Raw genomic sequence first — 23,952 nt, 5'->3', positions numbered from 1 at the left:
AGGCCCCTCCCACCTGTGGGCACCAGCACGCCTTGCTGTCAAACTATCATACAGGCATGTAGCCCTATTCTAGTAGAACCCCCAAATGCAGTTATTAACCCCCAAAAATCATAATATCACCATTTTAAAATAACCACTGAAGGACTTTAATGGATTTCTGGGTATCAAACGCCTATAGCTGTCCATAGCTGTCCATCACAGGTGAACAGGAAGCTGTCCATCACAGGTGAACAGGTAGCTGTCCATCACAGGTGAACAGGTAGCTGTCCATCACAGGTGAACAGGAAGCTGTCCATCACAGGTGAACAGGTAGCCGTCCATCACAGGTGAACAGGTAGCCGTCCATCACAGGTGAACAGGAAGCTGTCCATCACAGGTGAACAGGTAGCTGTCCATCACAGGTGAACAGGTAGCTGTCCATCACAGGTGAACAGGAAGCTGTCCATCACAGGTGAACAGGTAGCTGTCCATCACAGGTGAACAGGAAGCTGTCCATCACAGGTGAACAGGTAGCCGTCCATCACAGGTGAACAGGAAGCTGTCCATCACAGGTGAACAGGTAGCCGTCCATCACAGGTGAACAGGTAGCCGTCCATCACAGGTGAACAGGTAGCTGTCCATCACAGGTGAACAGGTAGCCGTCCATCACAGGTGAACAGGTCTTTTCTAAACGTCGCCCATGTCACGGATGGTTTATATGTTGGTCGTATTTTTCAGAAGAGGAAGAAATGTGAGTGATTGCTCTGTTGTGTTGTTACCGTTACTGTAGAATGGACCAATTCAACAGATCAAGTAAGGTACAGGTCTGTGATGGCTGAGACGGCCGCGGTCTAGATACTGTTGAAGAGTCAACCAGTTACATGAATCTAAGTACCTAGACTTTTGATAACTGGGTTATGAAAAATCGTATCAAATAAAGGGTTCGATCAGGAGTGTGCATCTGTGTGTTATTTATTCATAAAATATATGATATTGTATACTCATTGTTGATTGTGTGGATGTGTAAATTAAAGGGAGTGCTTCTGATCACAATTGTAATAGTTTTAAACATGTTTCGTGCTGTCATTTTAATGAGATTGTCATGAGATTGATCATATTGCTGTATGCACTTTTTAGACGATCCCTAAGCATCCACAGGAAAAGAAAAGCCCTCGAAAGTAAAACTTTGTTGAATGCAACAAAGTTGTTCTCCTTTTAATGGACTGGGCGACTGACGGCAGAAGTTCAACTCGAACTCGTAAGAATTACATTATTACTGTGATTAGAGTTTAGAGTAGAGTTTAGTTTAGTGGGATTAATAATGTAAGATGTCTATGTTTTAATTCGTACTTGTAAGAACTACATTTGAACTCGTAAGAATCATCCGTGCAGACGATTCTTTAAGTGCGACATCAGCTCAAGAACCCGACCACCTTCATCCTCCTCCTCCTCCTCCTCACAGGTAAGACGTGTTGTTCTGCTCATCATGGAACTGATCTAATGATCAATGATCTGTTCAGACGTGCTCAACACAGTCGAAGCTCCAGGCTGCTCACCGTGCAGCTGAAGGTCCGTGGAGGCCAGACTTCCTCTTCCTCAACCCCATGTTCGATGCCACCTCGTTGTGTGTGTGTGTGTGTGTGTGTGTGTGTGTGTGTGTGTGTGTGTGTGTGTGTGTGTGTGTGTGTGGTAAAATTAGTGTGTTTCGACATTCACCTTTTTCCGCTTTGAAAAACCCAATAGCGCCTTTAAAGCAGGACCGATTCCTTACAGACTAGTCCTGTTGTAAATACTGGACATTTGGTGATAGCAGCACAGACTATTTCAATGATATTACAAATAGACTGCTTTTCCTGCCGGTGTTTTGGGATCGTCTAAAACATAGCTGTCAAAGTCAAGGCCCGCGGGCCTAATCCGACCCGCAGTGTAATTTAATTTGGGCCCTCCAGACAATATCTAATGTCTATCAGAACTGGCCCGCCGGTATATCGCATTTCAGTGTTAACGCGTTGACTATTCCGCCCGCGGACCCTTTTATAATGCAATGTCCCGAATTAATGTAATGTAATTGGCCCGCGACTTTGCCCAAGATTTCAATTTTGGCCCACTGTATATTTGAGTTTGACACCCCTGGTCTAAAAGGTGCATGCAGAAATATGACTGCAATCTCATTTAAATGACAGGACGAAATATCTATAATACCACTTTATTGTAATCAGAAGCACTCACAGATTTTCACAATCGAACAACAATGGGCACCTGTATTTTAGTAATCAATAGCACTCAGATACCTGATCTAACCCTTCAATGGATTTGATATTTGATAACTGCCATTTGATTGCCATCAAACCCTTTTATACAGTATGTCATAAATAATTATAATAATAATAATTATTTGAATTTATATAGCGCTTTTCTAGACACTCAAAGCGCTTTACAGTGAAGGGGGACCTCACTAACCACCACCAATGTGTAAATTAATAAATGGTGTGAATATGTTGCTCATGGTCGCCTGTATTTTCAATAGCTCCTTACATTGGTATAGATTGGCCTTAAAACACGTTTATATTCTCTCAGCGTACTTTCACACACATTCAACACACCATAAAATAGACGCTCATTGTTGATTGTGTTTATGTGCAAATTAAAGGCAGTGCTTCTGATCATAATACGAATATTTATTAGTGTATTTGATCCAAACATCTCCACAACAATCAGTACTCTCATCTCAACCTAAATGACAAAAATGTATATATTTTTGAAAAACAACATGTTGTGTTTGTGTAGGACTAGTCTCCAGTCTACTATGGATGAGGAGAGAGAGGAGGGGGGTCCTACCTCTAAGACCACTCTGTCTGGGGAACATGGCCACCAGAGCAAAGCTAAGAGGTAAGAAGAGGATCTCTCACTGTCTGTGACTGTTGTCCATCTCAGAGCGCAGCAGTGATACATCATGACATCATCATTAGTCTGAGTAAAAGGTGTGTGTGTGTGTGTGTGTGTGTGTGTGTGTGTGTGTGTGTGTGTGTGTGTGTGTGTGTGTGTGTGTGTGTGTGTGTGTGTGTGTGTGTGTGTGTGTGTGTGTGTGTGTGTGTGTGTGTGTGTGTGTGGAAGCCCAGAGCAGCAGCAGAGAGCAGACTCCCCTGGACCCAGCTGTGTCTCCATGAAGAGTGACAGCTCTATGGGTCATCCTGCTAACTTTAAAGATGGACGCCCCTCCAGAGAGGAGAGGTAGGAGTTTCAAACAGACAATGAAACAGACCACATAGTCTTGTTGTAAATACTGGACATTTGGTGATAGCATCACACTCTTATTTCACTGAGCATCACAAACCAGTTTGATGATATTACAAATAGATGGCTTTGAATGTCGAGCTGTGATGCGCTTTTCCTGCCGGTGTTTATGTTGTGTTTGTGTAGGACTACTGGTCTCCGGTCTACTATGGATGAAGAGAGAGAGGAGGGGGGTCCTACCTCCAAAACCACTCTGCCCCAGAAAGTTTGCAGCTGGATTGAAGCTAAGAGGTAAGAAGAGGATCTCTCACTGTCTGTGACTGTTGTCCATCTCAGATGTCAGACTAATAAAGGTGTCACGATATATCACTGCTGAGTGGCTAAGAATTCTCAGTAATGGGAATAACATGTGAAGAGAAGTCTGATCAGGATGATTCAGGTTAAAACCCTAAATCATGTGTACTGGACCGGTCCAAGCTAGATGGAGCAGGTTGTTAGACCCCTTGATTGTTGGAGGGGCCACCAGATGCTAAATGGTAAATGGACTGCGTTAATACAGCTCTTTGCTAACCAGTGGCCACTCAGAGCGCTTTACAATTATTGCCAACATTCACCCGTTCATACATTCATTCATATGTCAACGACATGCAAGGCCACAACCAGCTCGTGGAGAGCAGTTAGGGTGGGCCGTCTTGCCCAGGGACACCGCAACACTCTAGGAGGAGCCAGGGTCTCTCTACCTCCTGAGCTACTGCACCAGAACGTTGCTACACTAGGTCAGTGAAGGCACTCCAGGGGAGAGATTTTAAAATATCCATATATTTAAAAAGTAGCATCCATGCAGAAATCCTTATTACAAAATAATTATTGAATAGATATTTCAGGAAAATATAAGTATAAGTTCATAAAATGAATTTTATATTCTGTAGGCTATTCGATTTCATTATCCTTAAAACCCAGAGTCTCCCCCATACCAGGATGGTTCGACCCAACCTGTCATATGCCACCTGGCATCACCTGTCAATCACTTGGATCAACGATGGAGTCGTGGTTGAAGCGTAGCAGCAATTCTTTTGAAAACACGGAGGGGCAAGTGGCAAAGAAGGCCAAACCAAAAATGCTTTGCGCTGGTTAGGGGGTACTGGTTAGGGGGTACTGGTTAGGGGGTACTTGGCTGACTAATATTTCACAGGGGGTACATCACTGAAAAAAGGTTGAGAACTACTGCACTAGGTCATATCTTCTGGGAGAGAACAATGTTCCAATGTTCTGGAAGGCTGTTTCTACCGTCACCAGAACCATCCTGGGTCAGGAGAGTCCCTCCTCCACTAGACTGTATATATCGGAGGACCCCTCCACACTTTACCATCTAGCAGCCCAGCAGCAGGTTGATGAGCCACTGGTCATGTTGGGATGTAAACTAAAGTCAGGGGGTGGAGGGCTGGGTCTGCAGCCCAGACTCTACATGGAACTCTTCCTTAGGCCAGCTGGCCTCCTGAGAACCTTCCTCTACTAGAACGCTCCATGGAGGGGAGAGGAGAACCTATTTACACATGAACACAGCGAGAAGGACGGTTCCAGCTCATGAAAGTTTTATTTTCAGGATGGAACCCCTCGAGACGTAGCATCTCGTTTTCGAGGGGGTCCTGACAAAAAACACAACATGAGATACAATATGCAACAAAGAGCAGACATGGTTACAATTAGACTAATTATGAAGGGACCAAAACAAACACACACACCCGTGGTATAACAACAGTGAATAGTTAGACCGTTAAGAGCAGGAGTTAGGAGCAGGCTGTTGTGAGGTGAGTGATAAGAGAACTTTTAAATATAACTCCTATGATATTCAAATGTTATAAAGGAGTTGGTAGGTTGTTCCAGTCTCCAAGAGCCTTATCATTAAAAGCTTTTATTCATAATTCAAGTGAAATCCTTTGAACATGAAATGTGAGATGATTATTATGTCTAAGAAAATCATTTGAATATGAATTTTGCGGGATGAGTACTTCCTGTCCATAGATGAAATGAATACATTTGAAAATAATCAGGTATCAGTGCATCTATCGTCTATTTCTGAGATAAAGACGTTGCAGTTGATGTACGTTATACCGTGGTGAAGTCAAAAGTGACAATGTGAGAATATGTGAGAATGAGAATAAGTCTGCATAAATAATTGAATATGACTTCTCATAAATCCATTACATCCAGCGTTTAACTTTAAATATGATGACTATATGCTATACATCACTCATATTGTAAACAAATAATGTAATAAGTTACTCAGGCCACCAGACTTTCTTTCTCTCTTAATTTTTCGTATTTCCATTGTTGTCGTAATATCTTTTATGCTTTATGCATTGACTATTGTTTATGTCATGTGGTGTGTGCGTACATATAAGGCATGTGTGTCTTTAATTTTGGTTGAAGCTGTCAATCACACTTAATGTCCTCTGATTATTTACGTCTGTTGAAAAACAATAAAACATTTAAATCTCAGAAAAAAAAGATCCAAAAAAGTCCAGCAGCAGACAGCAGACCCCCCTGGACCCTGCAAGCAGACCCCCCCGAAGAGTGACCGCTCTATGGGTGAACCTCCTGACCTTAAAGACGGACGCCCCTCCAGAGAGGACAGGTAGGAGTTTCAAACAGACGATGAAAACAGACCAGTTGGTTGTAACCAGACTCTACTGATCAGATACAACAAGTCTAACTCAATAGTTGAGGACCTTCAAACTCTGTTGATTCAGTGTCGTTTCTCCAGAATTCAGATCTATGAATCAGAGCAGTTCTCTAGCTGTCTGTGGCTAGTCCATCTCAGAGTTTAGCCGTGATTCTTCATGACACCATCATTAGTCTGAGTAAAAGCTGTGTGTGTGTGTGTGTGTGTGTGTGTGTGTGTGTGTGTGTGTGTGTGTGTGTGTGTGTGTGTGTGTGTGTGTGTGTGTGTGTGTGTGTGTGTGTGTGTGTGTGTGTGTGTGTGTGTGTGTGTGTGTGTGGTTGAAGCCCAGAGCAGCAGGAGAGAGCAGACTCCCCTGGACCCAGCTGTGTCTCCATGAAGAGTGACCACTCTATGGGCTATCCTCCTAACTTTAAAGATGGACGCCCCTCCAGAGAGGAGAGGTAGGAGTTTCAAACAGACGATGAAACAGACCACTTGATATCTGACCCATATCTGAGTTCATCAGAACTGTTTCTCCCCCGGCTTGTCATCAGAATATGGATCAGTTGTTCTTCAGCCTGAGCACTACTGGAGTTTACGTCTTTCAGCAAGAGGACCCTGCTCCTCGTACCTCCAGCTCACTCACTTTCTGTCACAAGTCTCTTTGGATAAAAGACAAAATACGACCCCACTTTTTAAAGAGTCGTTTCTGGAAAAAACATTTAAGAAAATCATTTTATTTGAAAATCATAATAATTAAAACAGTTTGTTTTCCCCAAACCTTGCTCGCACACCGCAACAAAGAAAAGATCAAACAAAGAGACTTTCTCTCAAAGTACGGTAACTGTTAGGGCCCAGCTCCTACGGGGAAAGGGAAGCAGCATGGAACCACAAGGAGTCGGTCAAATGAAAGGCATTCATCACCAGGAAGACAGAATGTAGATCGACTTTTAAAAGTCTAGACCCCGAACACAAGACAACCACACTTTGTCAGATGCAATTCCAGGAAAGAAACCTTGTCTTATATTCAGGTCAACACGGTAGTTCTAAATTAGCATTCCAAGTTTAATTTCAATGCAATTCTATGTAAAAGAAGAATAAAAGGTATAGATGAATTGATTCATATATAAATAAAGGAACAAGGTCAGGATAAACAAATTATTTTGGAGCCTGTACATCAACAGTCAGTAATCTCATCTCAACCAATTTGACATATTGTTATTCTGCAATAAAAAACAGGACTGTGTGTGTGTGTGTGTGTGTGTGTGTGTGTGTGTGTGTGTGTGTGTGTGTGTGTGTGTGTGTGTGTGTGTGTGTGTGTGTGTGTGTGTGTGTGTGTGTGTGTGTGTGTGTGTGTGTGTGTGTGTGTGTGTGTGTGTTCTCCACAGACACCAGAGGAGGTCAAAGGTTCCCAGTGGTCCGTCTGTACAGCAGCAGCACACAGAGTTGAAGGTGTGTAAATGTACAACACTGAGTTCAGTCATGAATGACATGTGAACAACATCTCTCCTGGAGCTAACAGTCTGGAGCTAACAGTCTGGAGCTAACAGTCTCCAGGTTTCCCTCTTCAGACCAGCAGGACGTGAATCCAGGACAGACACACTGATGTCCTCAGTTAGTTCACAGTAAAGTTCTCAGTGATGTTTGTTCTGTTCCAGCGGATCAAGGAGAACGCACACGCTTTCCTAGACAAGGAGGTGGAGAAGCTCTGGAGGGTTCTCTTCCCAGACTACCCACAATGCTCAGAGAGCCAAAGGGAGGAGGAGGAGGAGGTGGATGGTGAGGAAGAGGAGCAGAGGAGGCGCGCCAGAGAGGGAGTGGAAGACATCACACTGCTCTGCATGAAGCAGTTGAAGCTGGAGGAGCTGGCCGACACACTGAGGAGCAGTAAGATACTCTTATTCTGAAAACAGATTTTGATATATGATCACTAGTGCCCCTTTTTAAACAGGGCACTAGAAGTAAAAAACCAGCAGTAATAATTTGATAGATAAATTCTTATTTTGTTTTCTAATGTAGAAAGTGTTGCTGCTGAGTGCCAACGTAAAATCAAGTCTCATCTGAAGGTGAAGACCCAGTGTGTGTTTGAGGGAATCGCTAAAGCAGGAGAGTCAAGACCTCTGAATGAGATCTACACAGAGCTCTACATCACAGAGAGAGGCAGTGGAGAGGTCAACAAGGAACATGAGGTCAGACTGATTCAAACAGCTTCCAGGAAACCAGCCAAGGAGGAAACACCAATCACATGTGAAGACATCTTTAAACCCTTACCTCAACAAGATAAACCAATCAGGACAATGATGACAACTGGAGTGGCTGGCATTGGTAAAACCATCTTAACACACAAGTTCACTCTGGACTGGGCTGAAGACAAAACCAACCACGACTTAGACTTCACATTTCCCCTCACCTTCAGAGAGCTGAATTTATTGAAAGATAAAAAGTTTAGCTTGGTGGAACTTCTTCATCACTTCTTTATTGGAACCAAAGAAGCAGGAATCTGCAGATACGACCGGTTCCAAGTTGTCTTCATCTTGGATGGTCTGGATGAGTGTCGACTTCCTCTGGACTTCCAGAACAACGAGACCTGTACTGATGTCACAGAGTCCAACTCTGTGGACGTGCTGCTGACAAACCTCATCAGGGGCAACCTGCTTCCCTCCGCTCGCATCTGGATAACCACACGCCCTGCAGCAGCCAATCAGATCCCTGCTAAGTGTGTTGACATGGTGACAGAGGTGAGAGGGTTCACCGACCCACAGAAGGAGGAGTACTTCAGGAAGAGATTCAGAGAGGAGAAGCTGGCCAGCAAGATCATCTCCCACGTCAAGACATCACAAAGCCTCTACATCATGTGTCATATCCCAGTCTTCTGTTGGATCACTGCTACAGTTCTGGAGGACTTCTTCAAAACAACCCATGGAGAGGAAGAGATGCCCAAGACCATGACTCAGATGTACAGCCACTTCCTGAGGATTCAGTCCATACAGGGGGACAGGAAGTATCATGGGAGAGCTGAAACAGATCCACACTGGAGTTCAGAGAGCAGGGAGATCATTGTTTCTCTGGGAAAACTGGCTTTTAACCAGCTGGAGAAAGGCAACCTGATCTTCTATGAGGCAGACCTGGCAGAGTGTGGCATCGATATCAGAGCAGCCTCAGTGTACTCAGGAGTGTTCACCCAGATCTTTAAAGAGGAGTGTGGGCTGTACCAAGACAAGGTGTTCTGCTTTGTCCATCTGAGCATCCAGGAGTTTCTGGCTGCCCTTTATGTCTTTAAGACCTTCATCGACACTGGTGTCAATCAGATCTCAGAAGAACAACCAACCTCCAGGTGTTCTTCTCTTATTGTAAATAAATCTGATCTCTTCTATGAGAAGGCTGTGGACAAGGCCTTACAGAGTGAGAACGGACACCTGGACTTGTTCCTTCGCTTCCTCCTGGGCCTCTCTCTTGATACCAATCAGAATCTCCTACGAGGCCTGCTGGGACAGACAGGAAGTAGCTCACAGACCAATCAGAATACACTGTCTTACATCAAGAAGAGGATAGGTGGAGATCTCTCTCCAGAGAGAAGCATCAATCTGTTCTACTGTCTGAATGAGCTGAACGACCGTTCTCTAGTGAAGGAGATCCAACGGTTCCTGAAATCAGGAAGTGTCTCCAGAGAGTCTCTCTTCCCTGCTCAGTGGTCAGCTCTGGTCTTCATCTTACTATCATCAGAAGAGGAGCTGGACGTGTTTGACCTGAAGAAATACTCTGCTTTAGAGATGGGTCTTCTGAGGCTGCTGCCAGTAGTCAAAGCCTCCAAAACATCTCTGTAGGTTCACTAATAACATGTATTACAATACACAACACAGTATACATAATACTAGAATATAAGTTGTAATAATATACAAACCATCTCTGTAGGTTCATTAATAACATGCACACATGTACAATACACATAATACTAGAAGTTAAAGGTTATAATAATATACAAAACATTTATTTATGTGTTCTAAGACCTTGTATTACAACACATGCAACACAATAATACTAGAATAATATAAACATCTACAATACATGTCTGTTGGTCCAGGCATAACAAATTAAATTACTTATAACAAATATAAGTATACAGAGACATAGTTATATGGTACAAAGATTTTTTATTTATTTTTATAAATGTTAAAAGTGATATCAGTTCTGAAGAGTAACATGTTCCTGTCTCTTTATTTTGTGTGAAGGCTGAATGGCTGTCATCTGTCAGAGAGATGCTGTAAAGCTCTGGCCTCAGTTCTCAGCTCCAACTCCTCTAGTCTGAGAGAGCTGGACCTGAGTACCAATGATCTGCAGGATTCAGGAGTGAAGCTGCTCTCTGCTGGACTGGGGAGTCCACACTGTACACTGGACACTCTCAGGTCAGTTTACTTAATGTGCATAATAAAGTTTTACTATCAGCAGACATTTAACTGATTCTTAAATAGTTGTCACAAGCCTAGACGTAATCATTGTATGCATGCCACCTAACATACTTGGTTTTTCTGAATTAACGACATAATTAACTCTGAATTCAGAGATACATTTTTATTCAATGAAAAGTGAACCCAACATCTTCTTTGGTTTAAATGTCGTCATTTGTTTTAAATGATCGTCAATATAGTAATGTATTAACAATATATTATATGTTAAAAATGTATGCCATTTTATCACTGTTACTGAAATAAGTCCCCAATTTAGAGAGAAAAGGGGTCAAATCCTATGTTTTTTCCATTCTCCCCAAAACACGCCGTGAACGCTCCACTCTGCTGAACGCAGGTGGCGTTCTTTACGTGACGACAGACTTTTCCGAGGAAGTCTGACGTCACGACTGAGGGGCACCCCCCTCCTCTGTAAAGCTCCGTCTGAGCAGCTGTTAAGGGGAAGTAGAGCGAGTGGACCCAAATGCTCACACAGAGTGAGGCTGACAGACAGTAAATCAAAGGGTCTTTACTGAGGGACACAAATATGTAAAGGAGGGACTTGGGGCTTGAAGGCTGGATGGTAGTCAGAGAGGGAAGGGGTCGGTGACAGGAGGGTAGTCAGACAGGGGAGGGGTCGGTGACAGGAGGGTAGTCAGACAGGGGAGGGGTCGGTGACAGGAGGGTAGTCAGACAGGGGAGGGGTCGGTGACAGGACGGTAGTCAGACAGGGGAGGGGTCAGTGACAGGAGGGTAGTCAGACAGGGGAGGGGTCGGTGACAGGAGGGTAGTCAGACAGGGGAGGGGTCGGTGACAGGAGGGTAGTCAGACAGGGGAGGGGTCGGTGACAGGAGGGTAGTCAGACAGGGGAGGGGTCGGTGACAGGAGGGTAGTCAGACAGGGGAGGGGTCGGTGACAGGAGGGTAGTCAGACAGGGGAGGGGTCGGTGACAGGAGGGTAGTCAGACAGGGGAGGGGTCGGTGACACTGTACAGGGAGGAGATTGTTAGGGCGAGCGACGGAGCCCAAGGACTCAACAATGTAGACACTAGGAGGGACCAGGGACGAGGTACTGACTTAAGTGTGAAACAACGATCTAGCGATGATTGTATACATTTAAAATGTCTTAAATTACATATTAAACTGGGGTTAGTTGTGTGAATATTTTTAATAGACAGTAGTTTAACTGTCTGTTAAGAGTAACATGTTCCTGTCTGTTTGTGTGACTGTAGAGCCCTAAAATAGAGTAACAGACTCTTCTTAAAAAGTTTCTTTGAAGACACGTTTTCCAGTTGTTTCATCATTCATAAAACATTATAGATGTATAATTTATGTATAATTAAAACAACTGCATATTTTTTAAAGGCTGACTGGCTGTGATCTGTCAGAGAGATGCTGTGAAGCTCTGGTCTCAGTTCTAAGCTCCAACTCCTCTAGTCTGAGAGAGCTGGACCTGAGTAACAATGATCTGCAGGATTCAGGAGTGAAGCTGCTCTCTACTGGACTGGGGAGTCCACACTGTACACTGGAAACTCTCAGGTCAGTTTACTTAATGTGCATAATAACATTTTACTATCAGCAGACATTCAGCTGATTCTTAAGTAGTGGAATAGTTGTCACAAGCGTAGACGTAATCATTGTATGAATGCCACCTAACATACTTGGAAATTTACTTGAGAAAATGAATTCTGTTCTTGTTTTTCTGAATTAATGACATAATTAACTCAGAATTCTGAGTTTTTATGGAATAATAAGCCTGTCTTTTTTTCTGAATTACTGTGTTAATTATCTCAGAATTCTGAGGTAAGATTTCATGGCAAAAATAAATGTGCTGTTTTTGTTATTTAACAAGTCTTAATGTTTTATATGATCTTCACTATAGTAATCCATGCCATTGTATCACTGTTACTGAAATACGTCCCCAATTTAGAGAGAAAAGGGCTAAAATCCTATGTTTTTGCCATTCTCCCCAAAACACGCCGTGAACGTTCCACTCTGCTGAACACAGGTGGCGTTCTTTACGTGACGTCAGACCTTTACTGAGGAAGTCTGACGTCACGACCGAGGGGCACCCCCCTCCTCTGAGAAGCTCCGTCTGAGCAGCTGTTAAGGAGAAGTAGAGCGAGTGGACCCAAATGCTCACACAGAGTGAGGCTGACAGACAGTAAATCAAAGGGTCTTTACTGAGGGACACAAATATGTAAAGGAGGGACTTGGGGCTTGAAGGCTGGAGGGTAGTCAGACAGGGGAGGGGTCGGTGACAGGAGGGTAGTCAGACAGGGGAGGGGTCGGTGACAGGAGGGTAGTCAGACAGGGGAGGGGTCGGTGACAGGAGGGTAGTCAGACAGGGGAGGGGTCGGTGACAGGAGGGTAGTCAGACAGGGGAGGGGTCGGTGACAGGAGGGTAGTCAGACAGGGGAGGGGTCGGTGACAGGAGGGTAGTCAGACAGGGGAGGGGTCGGTGACAGGAGGGTAGTCAGACAGGGGAGGGGTCGGTGACAGGAGGGTAGTCAGACAGGGGAGGGGTCGGTGACAGGAGGGTAGTCAGACAGGGGAGGGGTCGGTGACAGGAGGGTAGTCAGACAGGGGAGGGGTCGGTGACAGGAGGGTAGTCAGACAGGGGAGGGGTCGGTGACACTGTACAGGGAGGAGATTGTTAGGGCGAGCGACGGAGCACAAGGACTCAACAATGTAGACACTAGGAGGGACCAGGGACGAGGTACTGACTGTTAGTGTGAAACAACGATCTAGCGATGATTGTATGAATTAAAATGTCTTAAATTACATATTCAACTAGGGTTAGTTGTGTGAATATTTTTAACAGACAGTAGTTTAACTGTCTGTTAAAAATGTTCTGAAGAGTAACATGTTCCTGTCTGTTTGTGTGAGTGTAGAGCCCTAAAGTAGAATAACAGACTCTTCTTTAAAAGTTTCTTTGAAGACACGTTTTCCAGTTGTTTCATCATTCATAAAGCATTATAGATGTATAATTGATGTATAATTAAAACAACTGCATATTGTTTAAAGGCTGACTGGCTGCCATCTGTCAGAGAGATGCTGTGAAGCTCTGGCCTCAGTTCTCAGCTCCAACTCCTCTAGTCTGAGAGAGCTGGACCTGAGTAACAATGATCTGCAGGATTCAGGAGTGAAGCTGCTCTCTGCTGGACTGGGGAGTCCACACTGTACACTGGAAACTCTCAGGTCAGTTTACTTAATGTGCATAATAACATTTTACTATCAGCAGACATTCAGCTGATTCTTAAATAGTGTGGTAGTTGTCACAAGCCTAGACGTAATCATTGTATGCATGCCACCTAACATACTTGGAAATTCACTTGAGAAAGTGAATTCTGTTCTTGTTTTTCTGAATTAATGACATAATTAACTCTGAATTCTGAGTTTTTATGGAATAATAAGCCTGTCTTTTTTTCAGAATTAGTGTTAATTATCACAGAATTCTGAGATAAGATTTCATGGCAAAAATAAATGTGCTGTTTTTGTTATTTAACGAGTCTTAATATGTTTTATATGATCTTCAATATGGTAATCCATGCCATTTTATCTGTTACTGGAATAAGTCCCCGTGAACGTTCCACTCTGCTGAACGCAGGTGGCGTTCTTTACGTGACGTCAGACCTTTACCGAGGAAGTCTGACGTCACGACCGAGGGGCACCCCCCTCCTCTGTGAAGCTCCGTCTGAGCAGCTGTTAAGGGGAAGTAGAGCAAGTGGACCCAAATGCTCACACAGAGTGAGGCTGACAGACAGTAAATCAAAGGGTCTTTACTGAGGGACACAAATATGTAAAGGAGGGACTTGGGGCTTGAAGGCTGGAGGGTAGTCAGACAGGGGAGGGGTCGGTGACAGGAGGGTAGTCAGACAGGGGAGGGGTCGGTGACAGGAGGGTAGTCAGACAGGGGAGGGGTCGGTGACAGGAGGGTAGTCAGACAGGGGAGGGGTCGGTGACAGGAGGGTAGTCAGACAGGGGAGGGGTCGGTGACACTGTACAGGGAGGAGATTGTTAGGGCGAGCGACGGAGCACAAGGACTCAACAATGTAGACACTAGGAGGGACCAGGGACGAGGTACTGACTGTTAGTGTGAAACAACGATCTAGCGATGATTGTATACATTTAAAATGTCTTAAATTACATATTAAACTAGGATTAGTTGTGTGAATATTTTTAACAGACAGTAGTTTAACTGTCTGTTAAAAATGTTCTGAAGAGTAACATGTTCCTGCCTGTTTGTGTGAGTGTAGAGCCCTAAAGTAGAATAACAGACTCTTCTTAAAAAGTTTCTTTGAAGACACGTTTTCCAGTTGTTTCATCATTCATAAAACATTATAGATGTATAATTTATGTATAATTAAAACAACTGCATATTGTTTGAAGGCTGACTGGCTGTGATCTGTCAAAGAGATGCTGTAAAGCTCTGGCCTCAGCTCTCAGCTCCAACTCCTCTAGTCTGAGAGAGCTGGACCTGAGTAACAATGATCTGCAGGATTCAGGAGTGAAGCTGCTCTCTGCTGGACTGGGGAGTCCACACTGTACACTGGAAACTCTCAGGTCAGTTTACTTAATGTGCATAATAACATTTTACTATCAGCAGACATTCAGCTGATTCTTAAATAGTGTAGTAGTTGTCACAAGCCTAGATGTAATCATTGTATGCATGCCACCTAAAATACTTGGAAATTCACTTGAGAAAATAAATTCTGCTCTTGTTTTTCTGAATTAGTGACATAATTAACTCTGAATTCTGAGTTTTCATGCAATAATAATGCACTCTTTTTTTCTGAATTACTGTGTTCATTATCTCAGAATTCTGAGATAAGATTTCATGGCAAAAATAAATGTTCTGTTTTTGTGATTTAACGAGTTTTAATATGTTTTATATAATCTTATAGTAATCCATGCCATTTTATCACTGTTACTGAAATGAGCCCCAATTTAGAGAGAAAAGGGGTCAAATCCTATGTTTTTGCCATTCTCCCCAAAACACACCGTGAACGTTCCACTCTGCTGAACGCAGGTGGCGTTCTTTACGTGACGTCAGACCTTTACCGAGGAAGTCTGACGTCACGACCGAGGGGCACCCCCTCCTCTGTGAAGCTCCGTCTGAGCAGCTGTTAAGGGGAAGTAGAGCGAGTGGACCCAAATGCTCACACAGAGTGAGGCTGACAGACAGTAAATCAAAGGGTCTTTTCTGAGGGACACAAATATGTAAAGGAGGGACTTGGGTCTTGAAGGCTGGAGGGTAGTCAGACAGGGGAGGGGTCGGTGACAGGAGGGTAGTCAGACAGGGGAGGGGTCGGTGACAGGAGGGTAGTCAGACAGGGGAGGGGTCGGTGACAGGAGGGTAGTCAGACAGGGGAGGGGTCGGTGACAGGAGGGTAGTCAGACAGGGGAGGGGTCGGTGACAGGAGGGTAGTCAGACAGGGGAGGGGTCGGTGACAGGAGGGTAGTCAGACAGGGGAGGGGTCGGTGACAGGAGGGTAGTCAGACAGGGGAGGGGTCGGTGACAGGAGGGTAGTCAGACAGGGGAGGGGTCGGTGACAGGAGGGTAGTCAGACAGGGGAGGGGTCGGTGACAGGAGGGTAGTCAGACAGGGGAGGGGTCGGTGACACTGTACAGGGAGGAGATTGTTAGGGCGAGCGACGGAGCACAAGGACTCAACAATGTAGACACTAGGAGGGACCAGGGACGAGGTACTGACTGTTAGTGTGAAACAACGATCTAGCGATGATTGTATACATTAAAAATGTCTTAAATTACATATTCAACTAGGGTCAGTTGTGTGAATATTTTTAATAGACAGTAGTTTAACTGTCTGTTAGAAATGTTCTGAAGAGTAACATGTTCCTGTCTGTTTGTGTGAGTGTAGAGCCCTAAAGTAGAATAACAGACTCTTCTTTAAAAGTTTCTTTGAAGACACGTTTTCCAGTTGTTTCATCATTCATAAAACATTATAGATGTATAATTTATGTATAATTAAAACAACTGCATATTGTTTAAAGGCTGACTGGCTGCCATCTGTCAAAGAGATGCTGTGAAGCTCTGGCCTCAGTTCTCAGCTCCAACTCCTCTAGTCTGAGAGAGCTGGACCTGAGTACCAATGATCTGCAGGATTCAGGAGTGAAGCTGCTCTCTGCTGGACTGGGGAGTCCACACTGTACACTGGAAACTCTAAGGTCAGTTTTAGTCAAGGTGCAAAAACAATTAAACTAATTGTTGTATGAAATGTATTAATAATTAAAATGACAGTTTTACATAATGTGCAAACAGTCACGCCACAATGTTCCATATCAGAAGACATTTGACCGATTTCAAGTCACCATTTTTGTTGATATAATATTATTATATCAAGTGTTATTGATTCAGTGTGTAAATGATTGTTGAAGTTGAAGTTCTTTGTTTTTGGATTGTTGAGGAATTATTTTGGACGTTCTGACCATAGACTGAATAGCTGTTGATTCTCGCCAATACATTTACACTGGTCTGTTCCCTGTTATCAAGACATTTTTACACAATGGTTCAACGTGTGTGTGTGTGTGTGTGTGTGTGTGTGTGTGTGTGTGTGTGTGTGTGTGTGTGTGTGTGTGTGTGTGTGTGTGTGTGTGTGTGTGTGTGTGTGTGTGTGTGTGTGTGTGTGTGTGAGCGTGACAGCGCGCGTGTGTGTGTGTAGGTTGCCTGGCTGCCTGGTCACACAGGAAGGCTGTGCTTCTCTGGCCTCAGCTCTGAGCTCCAACCCCTCCCATCTGAGAGAGCTGGACCTGAGCTACAATCACCCAGGAGACTCAGGAGCTGCGCTGCTCTCTGCTGGACTGGAGGATCCACGCTGGAGACTGGACACTCTCAGGTATGGAGAGGACAGCTCACCACTCAGGGACAATGTCTCCTACAAGGATCAGTGGAACATGTTACTGTTATATAACTAGATAATGTGCTCTCATTTAGAAACAACAGTTATGTTAATATTTCAGTTTTTGAAGACGGCATGCTGCTCTCTTTGTTAACATGTGAATAATGTTTCCCTGTCTAAAGGCAACATGCTGCTCTCTCTTTGTTAACATGTGAATGTTTCCCTGTCTAAAGGCAACATGCTGCTCTCTCTTTGTTAACATGTGAATAATGTTTCCCTGTCTAAAGACAACATGCTGCTCTCTCTTTGTTAACATGTGAATAATGTTTCCCTGTCTAAAGACAACATGCTGCTCTCTCTTTGTTAACATGTGAATAATGTTTCCCTGTCTAAAGACAACATGCTGCTCTCTCTTTGTTAACATGTGAATAATGTTTCCCTGTCTAAAGACAACATGCTGCTCTCTCTTTGTCTCCCCAGTGTGGAGCACGGTGGAGAGTGGAGGATGAAACCAGCTCCACAGAGATGTAAGTGCATGTTAAAAAAGTGAGGCGAGTGGTGGAAGAGCGGGGCCGGGGCAGAGTGTGTGTGAGCCAGAGGCAGAGCGGAGTGGAGAGAGATGAGCAGAGCAGAGTCCTGCACGCCTCTTATTTGCAAACCCGCACCCGTCCTTACCCGCAAAACATGCATTTGCAACATCTTGCTCCGACTGTTTTTGACTGACTCATTTTAAAATGTTTAGCTACCCTGGCCTACACCCAAATTTAGGATTGAGTTGCAATCGGCAAGGCAGGTTAACGAGCACAGCGACGCGGCGCCCCCGATATAGAACGACCAGTTGGAGCGCGGCGACGGCACCTATTTTATTGCATGAACAAATATTGATATATATCTTATATCGACATTCTGCTTGAAAATAGGAGATATGACTTTTGGCCCATATCGCCCAGCCCTACTGTCAAGCTTTCGCTCCTACCATAAGAAACATGGAGTTTTCAGTGACACTTCCTCCCGTTTGTCGCGCCCCACCTGCACGTCTCTATTCCCCACCAGTGGGGCGCGCCCCACACAACATCACGTAGCATCACCACAGTGCTCATGGGAAATGTAGTCAGTACTGCCCAGGGAGCGAGAACAGTACGACAATTCACCATGACGTCACAATTCGTTCTTCCGGGTGGCAAAAGCCGAAGCGTTCTCCGATGGCACCACTAGTAAACAAACCCTTCCATGTCATTTGACCAGGGCAGAGCGATCCAGAAAACAGAGTCAATGGCTTGAATGAATGATTTTCTTCTTGCGGGGTGCTACAGGACGTCTCATTAATATATATAAATATAACTTATATTATATTAATATTGTTTACGTCATCGTTTCAACTTCAGATCAACAATGGTTTTATCTATGCAGGCCCGGTTCCAGAACAGAATGCCTTGGGGTGCATCTGAGATTATAGGGGGTGCACCAGTACTATAGTAAAACCAGCTACCCAGCTTCAGTTCAGACTTCGCTTTTTACACTACGCCTTTCTACCAGTAGATAGACAAGCACTTCTGGGTAGTTGTACTGACAGTCTTGTGTCTTGTGATGTGGAGAACATTTCAGCTGCAACGTTAGCTTATTGATATCCAAGCTTTGGATATGAGAATGAATTAATAATGGTTAAATTAAATCAAATTTGAAAAGGCTCAAGAGGTTCACATACTTTCAAGCAGCACTGTAGCCTTGTGAGACCAAATAATTTAACAACATAAACATAAAACATGCTCTGTATTTATATAAGTGAACCACTAAATGTCACAAAATAATTTTACATTATCATTCACAAGATAATGCTTGAAATATATCACTTCATGTCTAATACATCTAGATTATATGGAACCTTTTGAATTAAATTACAAAAAAATAGCTTTTCTCTGATATTCTAATATTATGAGATGCACCTTTATGTGAACCACTTAATGTCAATAAGTGCTTATTCTGCTGCCCAAAACTTTTAATGCTGACAGATAAAACCCAATTAGGAATGTTATTTGCACAAAAAGTAATCAGTAATACATAGTGCCTTTCTTAAAGTTCACAAGATTGTAAATAAATACAATCAAAACACAATTGGCAAATATGGGTTCTTATGAACAACACAGTGGCGCCGGCAAAGGCTGCGAGTCGGGCAGGATTGAGCTAGCGTTGCTAGTGCTAGTGTTCACAACGGTTATACTGTCTGATGTATTGGATTCTTTTGCGGTGTTCTTTTTTATTTTCGGATATCCATTGTAAATGCCTAATTGTTGCTGCCGAAGAAGTTTAATGTCACTGACGTGCGCGCCGCCGGACGGGGCGCAGTTCACGCGCACCTGTAATAATAATAATAACGTTCTTATCGGTTTAGTGAACAAAATAAATGCAGCAAACAACGGTATTTAATGGAACAATTAGTTTTGTGAGCAAGTGTTTTAATAATAATTCACTCCCTCCTTTTTTCAATTGAGGGTGCAAACAATTTTTTTGGGGGTGCAATGCATGCTTATGCACCCCCGTACAACCGGGCCTGTATCTATGTAACTATGTTCACAGTAGCCGGCTGGATGGCTTCAGGTCAGTGGCAGCCGCTTGCGTTCTGCCACCCGGAAGTGTCCTTACGGCTATTGTTTACTAACATTCTGAAGTGTCCTTACGGCTATTGTTTACTAACATTCTGAAGTGTCCTTACGGCTATTGTTTACTAACATTCTGAAGTGTCCTTACGGCTATTGTTTACTAACATTCTGAAGTGTCCTTACGGCTATTGTTTACTAACATTCTGAAGTGTCCTTACGGCTATTGTTTACTAACATTCTGAAGTGTCCTTACGGCTATTGTTTACTAACATTCTGAAGTGTCCTTACGGCTATTGTTTACTAACATTCTGAAGTGTCCTTACGCCTATTGTTTACTAACATTCTGAAGTGTCCTTACGGCTATTGTTTACTAACATTCTGAAGTGTCCTTACGGCTATTGTTTACTAACATTCTGAAGTGTCCTTACGGCTATTGTTTACTAACATTCTGAAGTGTCCTTACGCCTATTGTTTACTAACATTCTGAAGTGTCCTTACGCCTATTGTTTACTAACATTCTGAAGTGTCCTTACGGCTATTGTTTACTAACATTCTGAAGTGTCCTTACGGCTATTGTTTACTAACATTCTGAAGTGTCCTTACGGCTATTGTTTACTAACATTCTGAAGTGTCCTTACGGCTATTGTTTACTAACATTCTGAAGTGTCCTTACGGCTATTGTTTACTAACATTCTGAAGTGTCCTTACGGCTATTGTTTACTAACATTCTGAAGTGTCCTTACGGCTATTGTTTACTAACATTCTGAAGTGTCCTTACGGCTATTGTTTACTAACATTCTGAAGTGTCCTTACGGCTATTGTTTACTAACATTCTGAAGTGTCCTTACGGCTATTGTTTACTAACATTCTGAAGTGTCCTTATGGCTATTGTTTACTAACATTCTGAAATGCCGTGTAGAGTGGCTCTGAGATTGCCTCATGCATCACCGGCCAAACTGGCGTAAAGTAAGTTTTTATGAACACCCGCCAAAATGATTTTTAACCCGATATGATTTGTAGCTCCGATGCTACGTGTGAGGGCCGCCCAGCGAGGACCCCCCCCCCCCCCCTCCCCCATCCCATTTAGTAGATCTAAGGCCCAGACAGGACCAGTGCTTTAGTAGATCTAAGGCCCAGACAGGACCAGTGCTTTAGTAGATCTAAGGCCCAGACAGGACCAGTGCTTTAGTAGATCTAAGGCCCAGACAGGACCAGTGCTTTAGTAGATCTAAGGCCCAGACAGGACCAGTGCTTTAGTAGATCTAAGGCCCAGACAGGACCAGTGCTTTAGTAGATCTAAGGCCCAGACAGGACCAGTGCTTTAGTAGATCTAAGGCCCAGACAGGACCAGTGCTTTAGTAGATCTAAGGCCCAGACAGGACCAGTGCTTTAGTAGATCTAAGGCCCAGACAGGACCAGTGCTTTAGTAGATCTAAGGCCCAGACAGGACGCCCCGAGTGCTTTTCATTCAGGGAAACACAAGGCAGGTCTTACATTGTTTAGGAGATAAGGTAGGATATAATAATAACGACAATATCCGATGCCCCGCCCACAATCAGGACGGCGGCGGGAACAAGCAGCCTGTAGGGAACAGAGAGCGGAGGACTGTTAAGGGCTGGTTATGGTCCCACGTTCACGCAACACAAGGGGGTGACGGACCCCTTACGTCCTTGCGGACCCTCCTTGCGTCCACCGCGAGGGCCTGACGTGTGCCTCCCAAAAATTGTAACCTTCCGTCGAGGCGACGCAGCCACAAGGGCTGTGATTGGTCCACTCACTAAAACCCGACGCAGAACCAGAAAGGTTCAGGACTGCGTGGAAGCGTCTGCGGGGTCGTTGCGTCGACGTGGAACCATAAAGAGCCCTTTAGTCTGCCCTATAATAACGGAACAGCCCCTCATAGTGTCGCAGTACGGTATACCGATACTGAAACCGTGTCACAATAGCCGCCATTTAAACGCTACCATACCGCATGTTATTAGTAGTGCTACTCTAACAGTGAGTGTGTTAAAGGGGACATATTATGAAAACAACACTTTTCCTGGGATTTGGGCTGTTGTTTTGGGTCTCTGGTGCTACCACACGCATACAAACTTTGAAATAAGTCCGTACATGCTTTTTTGAGTGAGATATGCATTTCTGAAAGTACCCCGCCTACAGTTACCAAACGAGCGAGTCAGTTTCGGCGCCCCCTCCTACTCAGGAGGGGGGGGGTACATTTGCATATTACCACCCACTTCCCCACCCCCCTCCAATCAGAGCATAGATACGATTTTGTGGACCTGGACCAGCGGACGAGCGCTGGGCGGAGATGTCCGCGCATTTCAGAAGCAGGGAGATTCCATACAGAAATAGATGTGACCGCCTGGCAGGGAGAAGCTCCCCCGCCGGAGCTCCCGGACTGCCGCCAGAACTCCGGCGGCAGTCCGGCAGCCCCGCTCCGGGAGTACGGCGGGGGAGCTTCGGCGGCAGTCCGGCAGCTCAGCTCCGGGAGCACAATCCCTTTCTCCTCCATGTCGCGGTTCAATCCGGACTTCAGAGAGTCAAAGCCAAAGTCCCTTTCCCCCAATTCTTCTGAACCATGGCCGAGATAACCCCCACTACGAGTCTTTACTTGTTGTGGAAGTACCAGAGACGTCAGACGCAGTCTTTATGATTCATAATATCATCAGAGGCACACATAGCTTTTGGCCCTGATATTAGATATATTATATAGATACCTATATATTATATAATGTATTATTATTATTATTATTATTATTATTATTATTATTATATAGATATAGAGCTCATGGAGTCCGCAAACGGCAACAATCACTTCTCCTCCATGCTGTGGTTCACTCTGACAGCTGATTGGTCAATGGGCAGCAGCTCATTTGCATGAATGAGCTGCTGAGGGCGCTCGGGCGGAGTCTCTCCTCGGTCTCTTCTTTTTTCATTCAATTCAGGGCACAATTCAGTGTAGAACCGGCCCTGGTAACGGTGTCTTGTTCTCCCCTCAGATGCCTGTGAACTCACACTGGACCCAAACACAGCCCGCTGGGCACTCTCTCTGTCTGAGGACAACAGAAAGGTGACGGAGGTTAAAGAGCTGCAGCATCCTGATCACCCAGAGAGGTTTGACACCTGGCGCCAGGTGTTGGGAAGAGAGGCTCTGACTGGTCGCTGTTACTGGGAGGTAGAGAGGGAAGGAGGTGTTGTAATAGGAGTGACATACAGAGGAATCACAAGGAGAGGAAATGGTGTTGACAGCCTGTTTGGAGGGAACAACAAGTCCTGGGGTCTTTGTTGTCTTGATGACCGTTACACTGCCGAGCACAACAATATAGCAACCTCCATCCGTCTCCCCCCCGCTGGCTCTAACAGAGTAGGAGTGTATCTGGACCGGCCTGCTGGCACTCTGTCCTTCTACAGAGTGTCCCCAGGTGGAGGAGGCTCCTCAGACACACTGACACACATCCACACCTTCAGGACCTCCTTCACCCAGGAGGACCTCCTCCCTGGGTTTGGGTTTACGAAGTCTGGTATCTCAGTCTCTCTGAGTCAGTTGTATTGACACACACACACACACACACACACACACACACACACACACACACACACACACACACACACACACACACACACACACACACACACACACACACACACACACACACACACACACACACACACACACACACACACACACACAGTTCTTTTTTTAACTCAAAAACATTTTTTTATGCAATAGGGAATTCATTATCCTCAATATCATATCTTTGGCTTCCTCTACAGTTATTAAAAGTAGTATGCATTGAGCTTCCTCCACAGTTAGAAAGATGAATTGTTCAGATGAGGAGAGTTTGATGATGAAAGCTATTTTAAAAAGGTGTGTTTTCAGTGATGCTCAATAAATCCCTCAGTTATCAGTAATTATTACATTCTATCTTTAGTGATCGCTCTATTGGTAAATTCTGTAGTATGTTTGTATCAAACACTTTATTATTCTTGTACAAACACAGTCAAGTTACTTTATATTATGTTGATGTTGATTTGATTCATGATGATGATTTAAACAGTCCTTAACTTGACTGAAACAAGCAGGGTCATGGATCGGATAGATAGTGTATTAAATGTACTGGGGTTATGAATATGGATAGATAGTGTATTAAATGTGTTTTTTTAAAGAGTATTT

General features: G+C 44.3%; 2 protein-coding genes across 5 annotated transcripts; both read left to right on the top strand.

Moving 5' to 3' along the window:
- Nucleotides 1-1,187: 1,187 nt before the first annotated feature.
- Nucleotides 1,188-6,374, top strand: LOC311380262 (uncharacterized protein). The gene is made up of 7 exons (XM_084488377.1): nt 1,188-1,237; nt 1,372-1,441; nt 2,767-2,868; nt 3,094-3,210; nt 3,400-3,504; nt 5,714-5,848; nt 6,220-6,374. The coding sequence occupies exons 1-7, from the start codon at nt 1,198-1,200 to the stop codon at nt 6,338-6,340; spliced, it is 690 nt and encodes a 229-aa protein (XP_084344503.1). The 5' UTR covers nt 1,188-1,197; the 3' UTR covers nt 6,341-6,374.
- Nucleotides 6,375-7,589: 1,215 nt separating this feature from the next.
- LOC311380185 (NLR family CARD domain-containing protein 3-like) lies at nt 7,590-23,733 on the top strand. 4 transcript variants are annotated; one of them, XM_084488373.1, is made up of 10 exons: nt 7,590-7,762; nt 7,895-9,695; nt 10,105-10,278; nt 11,682-11,855; nt 13,344-13,517; nt 14,709-14,882; nt 16,334-16,507; nt 17,002-17,175; nt 17,659-17,705; nt 22,778-23,733. In XM_084488373.1, exons 1-10 carry the CDS (start codon nt 7,717-7,719, stop codon nt 23,329-23,331), a joined length of 3,492 nt encoding a protein of 1,163 aa, XP_084344499.1. In that variant the 5' UTR covers nt 7,590-7,716; the 3' UTR covers nt 23,332-23,733. The 4 variants fall into 4 exon arrangements, with proteins under 4 accessions (XP_084344499.1, XP_084344500.1, XP_084344501.1 ...); XM_084488374.1 differs by lacking the exon at nt 11,682-11,855; XM_084488375.1 differs by lacking the exon at nt 16,334-16,507.
- The last annotated feature ends 219 nt before the right edge of the window (nt 23,734-23,952 follow it).

This window comes from Micromesistius poutassou (assembly GCF_964030765.1).
Source record: "Micromesistius poutassou genome assembly, chromosome: 1".
NCBI lineage: Eukaryota > Metazoa > Chordata > Actinopteri > Gadiformes > Gadidae > Micromesistius > Micromesistius poutassou.
This window is presented reverse-complemented; position numbering and strand designations above follow the sequence as displayed.

Coding starts and splice junctions, on each gene's coding strand:
- LOC311380262 (XM_084488377.1), top strand. CDS start 1,198: ATGGACTGGGCGACTGACGGCAGAAGTTCAACTCGAACTC. Junction 1,442..2,766: donor CCTCCTCCTCCTCCTCACAG/GTAAGACGTGTT, acceptor GTGTTTGTGTAG/GACTAGTCTCCAGTCTACTA. Junction 2,869..3,093: donor CACCAGAGCAAAGCTAAGAG/GTAAGAAGAGGA, acceptor TGTGTGTGGAAG/CCCAGAGCAGCAGCAGAGAG.
- LOC311380185 (XM_084488373.1), top strand. CDS start 7,717: ATGAAGCAGTTGAAGCTGGAGGAGCTGGCCGACACACTGAGGAGCA. Junction 11,856..13,343: donor TGTACACTGGAAACTCTCAG/GTCAGTTTACTT, acceptor TATTGTTTAAAG/GCTGACTGGCTGCCATCTGT. Junction 16,508..17,001: donor TGTACACTGGAAACTCTAAG/GTCAGTTTTAGT, acceptor GTGTGTGTGTAG/GTTGCCTGGCTGCCTGGTCA.